At 48.1% G+C, this 12,664-nt stretch overlaps 4 protein-coding genes across 4 annotated transcripts; 3 read left to right on the top strand and 1 right to left on the bottom strand.

Annotated features, from left to right (window-relative positions):
• Positions 1–2,766: 2,766 nt before the first annotated feature.
• H6S33_011528 (uncharacterized protein) lies at positions 2,767–3,624 on the top strand (the record flags this gene model as incomplete). The annotated part of the gene is made up of 4 exons (XM_044842899.1): positions 2,767–2,800; positions 2,869–2,999; positions 3,062–3,289; positions 3,349–3,624. 4 exons carry the CDS (start codon positions 2,767–2,769, stop codon positions 3,622–3,624), a joined length of 669 nt encoding a protein of 222 aa, XP_044696296.1.
• A 2,274-nt stretch (positions 3,625–5,898) lies between these two features.
• H6S33_011527 (uncharacterized protein) lies at positions 5,899–7,424 on the top strand (the record flags this gene model as incomplete). The annotated part of the gene is made up of 2 exons (XM_044842898.1): positions 5,899–6,690; positions 6,759–7,424. The coding sequence occupies 2 exons, from the start codon at positions 5,899–5,901 to the stop codon at positions 7,422–7,424; spliced, it is 1,458 nt and encodes a 485-aa protein (XP_044696295.1).
• Positions 7,425–8,239: 815 nt separating this feature from the next.
• H6S33_011526 (uncharacterized protein) lies at positions 8,240–9,671 on the bottom strand (the record flags this gene model as incomplete). Its single annotated transcript, XM_044842897.1, has 6 exons — positions 8,240–8,299; positions 8,351–8,438; positions 8,523–8,610; positions 8,816–8,878; positions 9,014–9,064; positions 9,227–9,671. 6 exons carry the CDS (start codon positions 9,669–9,671, stop codon positions 8,240–8,242), a joined length of 795 nt encoding a protein of 264 aa, XP_044696294.1.
• A 1,156-nt stretch (positions 9,672–10,827) lies between these two features.
• Positions 10,828–12,193, top strand: H6S33_011525 (uncharacterized protein; the record flags this gene model as incomplete). The annotated part of the gene is made up of 9 exons (XM_044842896.1): positions 10,828–10,878; positions 10,955–10,975; positions 11,136–11,151; positions 11,231–11,300; positions 11,363–11,413; positions 11,472–11,623; positions 11,816–11,857; positions 12,033–12,056; positions 12,123–12,193. The coding sequence occupies 9 exons, from the start codon at positions 10,828–10,830 to the stop codon at positions 12,191–12,193; spliced, it is 498 nt and encodes a 165-aa protein (XP_044696293.1).
• Positions 12,194–12,664: the final 471 nt, after the last annotated feature.

Here is a 12,664-nt window from a genome sequence, read left to right as displayed (position 1 = left end):
CTGTCCGCCGCGTGGCGGTCACGAGGATATATTTATTTCTTAGGTTGTTGTTCTATTCGCTCAGGCACAAAGGTTAATAGATTGTACATAGCAACACACAAGATCGGCACTAGCATATTCGGAGGGCATGCGTTTCGCGCAAGTACTCAGAGCGAGACCCAAGACCCGATTTAGTTACTCGCGGGGCCGAAATACTTGCCCACGTTAACTGGCGGCAATCATTCTGCAATCAACAGCGGCCCCTTGAAGTGCGCCATAGATCAACTGTTTCAAAGGCGCGCCTCTTGCTAGCTAGCAGTTAAACTGTCGCGCGCCAGTTCACACTCTTCTTACTGTGGTGGTTTTCTCTTCATGCTTTGAGTAAATCTGAACTGACATCACCCACACAGTGGTTTCAACCCGCGAGCTCAGTTTCAGACAGAACTGACCTGCTACCAGTACCAGGATTGCCGCTCAAAAGAAGACCAAAGAAAACAGTCGACGCAAAACCTGCGAGGATGACCACGGCAAGTACCAGGCAAGAAGAGCAAAGTATTTTATCGAGAAATAAAAATAAAAATAAAAATACCCGTTGTTGTTTCGTTGTTGTCTCTTTCTCTCCTACTTATAAGTTGCCGTGGCAAAAGGCATCCTTCCGCGCTGATTAAATGTCATGTGTATGAGTTCGTGGCTCGGGTACCCGTGGATGAATGAACGACGTGGTGGGAAATATATGCGTGGTAGCCAGTCGTATTTCAAAGGGAAAATATTTTGAACATTTGCTTGTACTGCTGTTCGAGCTTCCCTTCTGAGGGGACCCGGGAGGGGCGTTAGAACATACATGTATTTCTTTTCTTCTTGTGGTGTAAATTGATGGTTGCCTGCTTGCCAGCCTTTTGCTTTGCCGGACGAGACCGAGTTTTGTTGCTGGTGCTGTCTATGAGCTAATAGACAACAGGTGAAGAGAGCTTCTGCCATCTGAAAGTGATCTTGGAGAGGCATACTAGTAGTGTTTGAAGGTTGACTTATTTCCCTCACATGCATTCGCTTTCCCTTGCTTTCTTCCTTTCTCCCTGGTTCTGTACCTACTTTGCTTCTTCTTTTTCTCTGGTACTCCCGCCTCGTATGATCGTAGTTTTCTTTTTTCTCTTTCCTTTTGGTCCCTTTTTCCTAATCCTGCCTGCATCGCTCAGGTCAAATAGGTAAATTTGTCATGGAAGCAAATATCTGTCTGGGAAGAAGGAAAGAGTGGGGTGAGCAGGTCGAGAAGTGGGAAATTTTAATAGCAAAGATAAAATGACGTCCGAAGGGAGGAGGCTCCCACATGTACCTCTTGTTACTCTACATATGTGGGCCACCGTTGCACGGGAGATTCCAAATCAGCAAGGGTCACGTTTTCTTTGTTTTCATTTTTTGAATTCCCCCGCAGAATATCTGTGCATGGAGGACTGAATAAATACCGACCCTGGCAACCGGCACTCTAGAGTATGTAGGTACATATTGTAATAGAGGAATAGGCAGTAGTTGTGTTCTTCCAAGTGAGCAAAGCAAGGGTTCTTTTCTTCTCCATCGCTACCAGTGCTGTCGTGGTTCCAACCAAAGCCTGGAACATCGAAGTTTCGGGAACCCTCCAGAGAAGAGCTAGGCTGGGTGGATAGGCATGTAGCTATAGATGGACCCTATGATTGCTGCTACCTGGGTGGTGCGCCTCTTAGGTAGCGCACCCAGACATGCCCGTTTTATCAACCCTAATAAGCAAATCTCGAACTTATGGGCTCAATGAGTATTCTATGGCTCTTGAGATGGTTACATGCTGCCGACGCGAGGGGATGCGAAGTTTACCGATTACCAGGGGCTGTTTGGCCCGAAATCTCACGGTGATATGTAGGTGTCAGTGATAGGATGTGGGTATCGTATCTGTATCGTATGGCCGGGAAGCCATACAGTTACAAGCAGGAGCAGAGCTAGGAAGAGGTAGCTCCAGGTCAAATCACCGTTGGTGGACACCGCTATCGCGAGGGGTGGGGGCTTACATGTAGTTACATATAGTCTCGTTTGATTTACTGCATATGGACTTAGACTGGCCAGGCATCTAGGTACATGCATACATATGGATGTTCTTCAAAGAAGGAGTGTTTGGACTGTTAGTATATACAAGTATTCCCAGTCGAGTGAGCATAGTCAGTCGTAATCAATCTCCTTGAATGAATCATGAGGGCTTCATTTCATTCCCAAGGAAGGGACAAAAGATCCGTTGCCTTCTACCTCCAGTTGTTGTTGCTTACGACACCATAACCAGCGGTGTGGTTCACCATCATGAAAACCAGACCATGGCGGCCACTGCTCCACCTTACTTACGATGCCGACGACCCCCAGTGGTCCACCGCCCCCTCCCCCAATCTGGGATGAGACTGGTCCACCACCTGCTCCGTTATTCGTGCAGGCTTTGCGGCGCCACCACATGCTCAGCAGTGCAGCATAGCTGCTCCGTTTCGTTCCTTCCAGCACATCATCCCTGGCAGGCTTGGCTGGTATATATATAATGATCCTACACTCTCCCTCTGCGCTTCTTCTCCCCGCCTTCGTTCCTTCACATCGTCCCTTGTTCCATCATTCTATCTTCGCCCTCATCTCAGGCCTTTGCCTTTATATCCGAATAACTCCAGAGCTTTGTCTTCTTGACCAGTTCCCATCACCACCACCAACAGAAAGAGACCAACAATATCATCTTTCTTCCCAACAACCAACCCAGAGTATTTACCTGAAGCTACCTACATATCTACCACAATGCAGATCTTTGTGAAGACACTCACTGGAAAGAGTAAACAAACATCTCCAGTCACTGGCTCCGCTTTTGCCACATCGAGTTGCCTGCTAACAATCACACAGCCATCACTCTCGAAGTTGAATCCTCAGATACCATCGACAACGTTAAGAGTAAGATTCAAGACAAGGAGGGCATTCCACCAGACCAACAGCGTCTGATTTTCGCTGGCAAGCAGCTAGAGGATGGCCGAACTGTGAGTCATCGAGACGCATCTCACGCCCTTTAGAAGCGGCGCTAATTATTTCCCCTTCTTAGCTTTCCGACTACAACATCCAAAAAGAATCCACTCTCCACTTAGTCCTACGTCTACGGGGAGGAATGCAAATCTTCGTAAAAACTCTGACGGGCAAGACAATCACCCTGGAGGTTGAGAGCTCGGATACTATCGACAACGTCAAAAGTAAGATTCAGGACAAGGAAGGAATCCCGCCAGACCAGCAGAGGCTGATCTTTGCTGGAAAGCAACTTGAGGATGGGCGAACTGTAAGTTTTATACTCCGAATTTCCTAGCGTCTCCCATAACTAACACGCTTATCCCCTAGCTTTCGGACTACAATATTCAGAAGGAGTCTACCCTCCACCTTGTTCTGCGGCTGAGAGGGGGTGCCCCTAAGAAGAGGTTATGCAACTTCAAGGAGTGCACCAACGCAGCTCAGAGGATCGTCGGCGATTGCACATTCTGCGATGGACACTACTGCGGACGACATCGTCTGTTGGAAGACCACAAATGCACAGGATTGGAGGACTGTAAAAAGGAATCACATGACCGAAACGCGATGAAGTTGAACTCGGAAAGGACCGTCGTCGGGAAGGTTTAATATATCGTCTGTTTTATATCCTTTTCTTCATTCGGGCTCAATTTCTTCGGCATATATACCTTTCTATTCTCTTTTTCTGGATTCCTTGTCATCGTTCGTCACCCCAAAGCCGCCCAAGATTGACGGTTGACGGCCTGGGGGGCTTTAATTGCGAGCAGGATTTCAAGGAAGATATCCGGCGCCTCGGGGGTTTTATACTCTTTCTGTAAATTATGAGATTTTCTTTGTCCAGATTTCTTCGGTTACGGGGGACGGGGTTGGGTTTTAGTTTCAGTTCCTCCGTTTCTCACTTTTCGAATTTAGCGATGTTCTTTTTTTTTTACATTTTGGGCCCTGTCTCCTTTTTGTTGTGTTGCGGATTGAGGGAATAATAGAAGTCTCGATAGCAAGCAAGCAAGGAATTTCCAAACAGTCTATCCTCCGTCATATTTGTGTAGAAGGTGCATCAGTGCAACAGGTGCAGTGAGTATAAACAAAGCACAGTGCATGTGCTGCTTGTGTAGAGAAAGATAAGAAACAGAGGGTTTCCGCCATTTCGAGTGCAACCCCAATAGCTTAATTAACTCCATGTACCTACTTGTGCTCTACATCCTCGGCAAGGACATGCCGCAAGTTGACATACACGGACGATATAATCAACTCGTGGATTTCGACCTGCTAGCAAGCGTTTCGACGTGTGCTTCTAACCCACCATATTATTAACCTGCATCCATCCCTTTCTAGATGTGCATTCCCGAACCGGCGCCAGCGTCGCGGTTGTCTCGTTTGTAGAGTAGGAGGTTGCATGCAGACGACAAACAATAGATAAATGCCCTTAACTGTTCACCAGTGACGTTGGCTGATGTGATGTGATGTGATGCTGTTCCTGGATTACTACAGGTGTGTGTATATGTGTGTGTGTATAAAGTATCTGACCATTCTATCTACATACTCTGCCGGTCTGGCCTGCATCCTAGCATATCTGCAGGCAGGTTGGCCGGTAAGGTAGGTAAGGTCTTTGTACCTGTCTGTCGAGTCCAGTCTGATTTTGTTGTCGAGTCGAGTCGATATCGTACCTATTAACCTGAATGATATTAATGGTCCTTAAGTTGAAGTTGAAGTTACAGTGTCTCCAGTATCTCCGACGAGGAGGTTCAAGGATATGATACACAGAGCCCCTGGTAAGTAAATGTTATCCTCTACTTCATATAATCATCCACTAAGCATATATATTTGGTGTTTCGGAGTTTCTTTCTCCCCTTCTTCTTCTGCAGCATCTCGAGCAGTTCGATTAACCATTTCAACCGCATCGTCATGCGACATCCTGCTCCCTTCCCCTCCTCTTCCCCCACCTAAGGGCTTGATGTTTTTTTTTTCCCGCATGCGGGTAGGTGGGGTTTCAGTGATGATGGATGTTGCACCTCATGGTACTTTATGTACTTAGGCGGTTGGTGATTGAACCCTTGAAGTTATCGTGATCAGATCAAATGGCAGGTAGGCTCGATCTCTAGGTATGCTACATACATGCTCTACAATCTTTTACCGATACTGTACAGAGAACACCTATCTACATGTACCTATGTGGTTATCGTCTTACTCGCTCCACTCCACGCAGAACAGCATGGGCCTCCAAAGTACCCGTACTTACCTGGAGGGATGATGATAGCCATGCGATCGGACCGTTATTAGCAATTAAGCGGGCTTCTACTCTAGAGTACCTGCACATGCACCGCCGCAGGAGTGGCACTACCGCTGTTTCCGACTGAAAATTTTCGGTCTGAAGTCTAGACCTGCTGCATTATTGCCACTCCTCGGTTGTGCGTGTGGTTCCTGATCGATGCTGAAAATCCTTCTGACAGACGACAAGACAGGCACGCGAGTTGTTGATCCCTGTTGCGCCACTGCTCCGCCGCCGCGCTGCTGATTACTAAAGCACGAAGTTCTAGTGGTTATCACAAGAGGCTGTTGATAAGATGACGACAGTGGAAAAGAACGCAGAGAAAAGTTCCTGCACATAGAGTACCGCGCGACTACATACAACTCGAATCGACCAACTCAACAAAAATCAAAAGCTGGGGAATGATTGTTCTGTCCAACCAAACTCAGTTGCGGGCATTAATAAACACTTCCAATCCACGAGTTCGATTGCATCACTGACACACCTCGCGCCTTCTTGCCCTGCATATCGCACAACAACAGCATCATCAACATCAACATCACATCCCGGGGGTAAGGTCACCTTTAACCGGATAAACACCCACCCACCAACCAACCCACCAACCAACCTCGATCACGATGTCTACTCGTGCTGCTGCGACTGCTGGGAAGAGAGTACTTGTAGCTGATACAAGTAACAATACAAATACAAATAATAGTAATAATAATGCCACGAAGCGGCCACTACCGCAACCACGACCACCCCTAATAGCACGGAAGAAATCTCCGGGACAACAACCAGAGGTCGAAGTATCACGTGAAGACGATGACGACAACGCGCTAAGCTCCGAGTTGAGCTCTGTGGCTTCTACTGATACTGCATCTGAGTTCGAATTGAGCGATGGCGAGAATGAAACAACATCGCGGTACTTCCAGAAGCCCGGTACCGCCACGGAAGCGGTACAGAAGTCACGATTACCAGCAAACAGTAGGGGGCGGCGCGGAAAACTAGGAGTGAAGATAGAGGAAGCAATAAAGGCCGAGCCCTCCCCCGAACTCGGCGACTTACCTGCACACCTCAAGCCCTCCAGCACCAACAACAAACGCAAGCATGGGACAACCAAAAAGAACAGCACACCCTCCACGAACCCTCCACCAAACTGGCAAGCGATGTACGCTGCTATCCGCGAAATGCGCTCCCGCATCCCCGCCCCAGTAGACACAATGGGCTGCGAGCGCCTCGCGGACGCTGCCTCAACCCCCAAGATTCGCAGATTCCAAACCCTCGTGTCCCTCATGCTCTCCAGTCAGACGAAGGATACTGTCAACGCCGTTGCTATGAAACAGCTTCGGGAGGGACTCCCTGGAGGTCTCTGTTTAGAGAGCATCCTCGCCGTAGAGCCAAAGCGCCTCGACGAGCTCATTTACATCGTTTGCCCCCCCCCCCCCCCAAACCCCCGGGCCCCCACCACTACCCTAACTAACTAGCATGCGCCCAGGTTGGCTTCCACAACCGCAAAACAATATACCTCAAATCCACCGCGATCCTCCTACGCGATCGCTTTAGCGGTGACATCCCCAATACTATCGCAGACCTCTGCTCTCTACCTGGGGTTGGGCCAAAAATGGCACACTTGTGTATGTCGGCCGCCTGGGATGATACGCAGGGCATTGGTGTGGACGTGCATGTCCATCGGATCACTAATATGTGGGGATGGGTGAGCACCAACACGCCCGAGGAGACAAGGATTGCACTAGAGGCATGGCTACCGAGAGACAGGTGGAGGGAGATCAATCATCTTCTTGTTGGCTTTGGGCAGAGCGTGTGTTTACCTAGGGGACGCAGGTGCGGGGAGTGTAGTCTCGCGGAAACAGGATGGTGTCGAGGGGCCTGGGTTGGGGTGCCGAAGGCACGGAGGGGCAAGGCTGTGAAGGCTGAAGTAAAGGATGAAGAGGGCGTAGAAGAGGAGATCAAAGAAGAGGACGGCGCAGACGAAAGTGCAGCGAAGGACGTAAAAGAGGAGTCTGGTATCAAGATGGAGAAAGGGGCGAGCATGAGCCCCGTACAGAGTAAGAGACGGAAGGTCAAAATCGAAGACGAAGGTGAAGGTGACGGCGCCAACATTGCCGATATAGAGGACGTTATCCCGGACCTACGACGGTAGTGCGGACTTTTGCAGTAGGCCTTTTTGCGTGTGGACTGTACATCACTATGACACTAACTAATGACTATCATGACTACCTGAGCAGCAGCTTGGTTTATGGAGCTAATGATTCCCTACTTGGTGGTAGCTTTGGGGTTCGGACGTGTTAGTGGCCGCTCGGTACCTGGGCGGAACGGAGTTTAAAATAGTGAAAGCGGCCTCGTTGAAATGATGCTTTTACCTCTTAAACTCCGTTTTGGCCTGTTGCCGAACGGGCCCTTCGTTTGTTACTTGCTGGCAGTGATAATGACGTTCGTTACTATCGTTCATCTAAGAGGGTTGCGGAGAATTGGATTAGGACCAGTAAAAGTGGAGAGCTCTGAGCTCGCCCATTTACCGTGGGTTCTATCCATAACTAGATACTGTAGATGTGTAGTCGGGAATAACATTCTATTCACCCCGAAAGTTGGCTTAGGGAAAGTGTAAAAAACGGCGACTGTAATGAGGATAGCTAATCACCTTAGTATTTCCATCGACAACTTATAGACAGCCCAGCCAAGTAGAGTGGATATTCTACAAAAAAATGAAAACAAAATAAATTCCGTGGGGGATCAGAGCCGCTAGAAATACACATATCATCATCCTCCTCCCGCGTATGTACTAGCTACAATGTAGCATGCGCCGTAGTAATAACTACCAGCAGTAAGTAGTAAAGAGCCAAGAAGTCAAAACACCAGATGCAGGCCATGCTAATCCGAAAAACAAAACACCGAAGTAAAAAATAAGAAGAAGCCAACAACCCATCACTCCATCACTCCATTAGACGTTACCATTACCTACAATTCATAGTCATTTGGCTGCACAACCAGCACAATCACCAGCGTCGTAATCATAAGCTTTGGTAAGTTAGCCCCTGAGTAGAATCGCCGCGGAGGAGTGAAACAAACCAAACAAGCCACCAGAGTCAATAGAAATATGCTTCCCCGACTGGCGGGAAACTTCCCTCTCATAAGCCAAGTCTGCGATTCATAGTACCTACATACAGTCAGTCCACTGTGGCGATCATGATCTCTTACCCCCTGATATTGGGCAAGTGGGGAGGGTAGTAGGTAAACGGACCGGTTAACACCAATCATCAGAACAAGCAATGAAATGCCGATAAAGGTGGCGCCGAGGGGCTTGCCCATGTGACGGAGCGGTGTGTAGCCTGCATCTAATAGGAGGTCAAAGGAGTTAGTTACTCTGGACGGACATATGAAGAGTTTTTGATACGATGGATATGGGGGTGTGGCCGGGCCAACGCTGACAACACATACGGGTGATTGTCCATGAACCAACGACAACCACCACGACCACGGCCAGGAATGGGATGTTAAAACGGAGCAAGGCAACGCAATGCAATGGCAACTTACCAGATGGATTCGGGTCCGTGACGACAGCGGCGTTGAGACGGAAAAGCTGGGTTATGGCTATGCCTGCACGGGAAAAGCAAAAAAAGTAAGCAAGGCTTTCCCCCAGTTTTGTTTTGGTGATGGCCAATGATTGGTGATGACACGAGCCGTTCGCGCATTTGGGACATGATGGGGAAAAAAGAATTCGAGATAACATACCGATCGAAGCAAATGCAAGGGAAGTTCTCAGCCACGCTAGAAACGTTCGCTCTTTTTGTTACCAGGGTTGCGATTAGCGATCGTGCCGGCCGCTGGGAAAAGCAGGACAAGAAAAAGGAAAGATGAGTGTGGGTCTGGAAAAACAATAATCCTCCCCAGCGAATGAAATCATCACCACAAAACAGGGAAAGTCGACGACAGACGACTACTCACCTAAAGCCAGATGGTCTCTCGCAACACTGCCCTTGTTCTCCAGTTCTATCGCACCGAACCTCCCGAGCCAGCCGTCTGACGTTTTCCTGACATCTTCTCGAATACTCTCACGATTGGTTGTCGTTATAGTCGCTGCATAGTTCCTTGGGTCGCCTCGGGCGGCAAGTACCGTGTTCTCATCTGCGGCTGCTGCTGCATGATACTCCTTTAAACGTCCGCTCGCGGAATCTAGTCGGGATGGTCTGCGCCTTGGAGGATCTAAACTGTTGTTTTCAGGTGTGGGGATGTTTGATAGCGTCCGGGAAATGACTGGCTGGATGATCGGAGTAGAGCCATAGGTGCCATGATCTGGGTGGAGTGGTAACTCTCCATTAGGTGAAGCTGACAGTGACGATGACGCCGACGATGTGTCTATGTACCGTTGATGTTGGGCTTGATTTGCCATGGCCAGAAGCGCGATAGTGGTATTTATGAAATGGATAAGCACAGGAGCTATATTCACGGCGTGTAACCTGTATCTAGATCTTTGTTTCCTTTTGTTGATAAGAAGGATTTGCAGTATGTCGTGTTCAAGGTCGTCCGTCTGTATGTACCTTGATGCTGTGCTGGGAATGGCAAGGAGGGAAGAGGTAAGGTTAAAAGAGAGTTCGGACGTGGTATGTATGATGGCTAAAGAAAGAAAGAAAGAAAGAAAGAAGTAATCTAGCACTGGGCGGTGAACCCTCAGTTACCCCGATGCACATATGTAGACACTCCACTCCAGCCTCAAGGGATCAAGATTCCCATTTGGACCCTGGAGAAGCCTCCTTTTCGGGAGTAAAGAGCCGAGTAATACTAAACCGGCCAAGACTTGCAGTCAAGATCACAAGGTTTGGATGAAACATTACACGCGTCCCAGAATATTTGAGTTTCGAGTCTACGGTATTGAAAACTCGATGTCCAAAGTCACTTATCGTGGAGGGGCAACGATAAAGGGCCCATCTCCAGAGTTCTGTAAAAGTTAGTGTCTGTTCACCCAAACCACGAAACCAAGCCGCCAAACCTCGGCTAGGGGTATGCACCTTGTTAATCCCTGCTATCCCTGCCCCGCGGGGTGCATCGCTAGGTCAATCTGGGCGACTGGCCGCGTGACATGGTTCACTTTTTCGTGGGCACGTGCGGTAATGCTATAAATATCGAGGTTGTCGTGTGCTCCCCCGAGTGCTATCCCATGACGGAAATCGACGTATCGTGCTCGGGGATGTGTGTTTAAACCCGCCGCGAGAGAGACTCCCAACCACATTTCAAACTGCAACCCGCTATCGCATCGGAAACTGGCGGTTTCATTCTCGCGGTAAGTAGCCGACACACGATAGTTGCAGACGTTCTCATGTGAATATACTCAACTAACTCTATGATGTGCTGTATAACGCTAACGTACCACCGTTTCGATTAAGGGATTTTAGACGGAATGCCTTGACCTCAAGCTAGAGACGGAAATATAACTTGGATGGGGTGTTAGTGGAAGAGAAGGGCGAATTCACGCAGCTGTATAGTTCTGATCAGAACTAGCCACCTGTTGAGATATCTCCGCAGCGGTCAAGCCACCTCTCATACAATCAATGGATTATCAAAAAATCAACCAAGCCACCTCTCCTCTTGGCCCTGGCAAGGTTTCTTCAGAGACCACAGCATGAGACTATAGCCGCCAGAGTGGGAGACTGAACCGAGCGCGGCTAAACCACGTAGGGTGATAGCGACCGAGCCCGAGTGAGTGAGAGCGGAGTTACAATCGTGAAGCTACAGAAGCTGAAATCCCTATAATCCATATACCCCTCAATTTATAAATTTTAGAGTGTTCTCTATCAGGCTACCTCAGGTTCCGTGAGCGAGTGGTTTTCTCTATCCGAGTGAGTATCTGTGCGCCAAGATACGTACTAGTACCAGTAGGACTCACGCCCGGGCCCGTGTTCCCCCCAATCTTTATCATTTCCTCTATTCCCGCAGAAACTGAGACATAAGTAGGATTGCGCACATTTACAACTCCGGTGGTGACCAACTTAATTTTACTCCTGTCTCACTTCACGAAACCGAGGCTTGTGCCCCCACAGGAGAAATATTTTACCCCACCTCATGATCAACCCTCCTATCGATCAGGCAATGCATTACCAGTCGTTTCTTCGCTGACTCAACGAGTAACAAAGAAAAGTATAATTGCTCCGAACCGCGCTCCAGATGGTTCTGACACCACTACCCCTACATGTAGCGATTGGACTTTCCATAGAAAAGAGTTTATTGGGGAAGAGGATGACAGGAAAATGTTGAAAAATGCCATTTTTTTCAATGAGCCCCGGAATCCGATAGTATTTTGCAGCGGTCTGGGATATAATAATCTACACGAAGATGCAATAGAACCGAGTAAACCCCCCGCAGACCCTATATTCCCTCTAGAAATCCTTTTTTCTTTTGGTTTATGTCACACCGAGTGATAGCCTATGATTCCATTACACACCACTGCCTCATTGGATATTCTGAAACTTCACAGATAAGAAAAAAAAGCCCCGGTTTTCAAACTCTTTATAATTTCCTCAACTCATTTGAGCTATCTAGGCTATCAACTATCAAACTCGTCCCCAAACAGCGGGTTGCGTGGTATCACGACTGCGTATATTAATTCACGCAGTACTACGTTAAACAGTCTTATACCCCGCAGAACTGACAGTGCCGGAGGCCGGGCCGTGTTAATGTGATCCACGAGTTGAACCATGTCAGACTTATGTTTTAAAAAGAAAAGCTTATCTGGCCTGTGAACACTCAGGTTCTTAAGGGTTTCAAACACCCACATATAAAGGTGTGTGAGTTTGGTACTCTGGTAACACATAATACCAGGACTCTGATTCGTAGTATGGTCCTTAAGCAGAGTCGCCTAGAGCATTCGGCTTGTTCAGTGCTAGCGGGCTCGAGCTTAGAGATTTCGCTTTTCGCTAGAATATAGTGAGATATAATGGCTGTAGGAGGACTAGAGGGCCTCCAGGCTACTGGCTCTTTGAATACTTCGTACTCAAACCCCTTTTTCACCGGTATGGTACTTATCGGAAGAATATCATGTCATACCGATCATTGACCTACCAGCTCGGGCCAAGTTCATACGCCTGTTTTGGGAGCTTGGGCCCCATCATCTGTTTTTAAAGGGCCACAAAAGTCAGCCAGAGCTTAAAAGCCAGGCTTCACTTAATCGAGCCAGATAGTAGACTACACTCTCAAAGTTAACCTTTGCTTCTCACCCATATTCTTAGACATCCAATAGAATTAGAAGTAAGATTTCTCAATGCTTACTTAATAGAGTGAGCTTGGCCTATTACTAAGTATATGTACTTAATCAGCAATGATCTGGCGCGCCTTATAAAAGCATGGAACTAATAAATATATCGAGTGATAACCCATGATTACATCACTGCA

This window comes from Morchella sextelata, assembly GCF_020137385.1.
Source record: "Morchella sextelata strain SCLS chromosome Unknown scls_6, whole genome shotgun sequence".
Lineage (NCBI taxonomy): Eukaryota > Fungi > Ascomycota > Pezizomycetes > Pezizales > Morchellaceae > Morchella > Morchella sextelata.
This window is presented reverse-complemented; position numbering and strand designations above follow the sequence as displayed.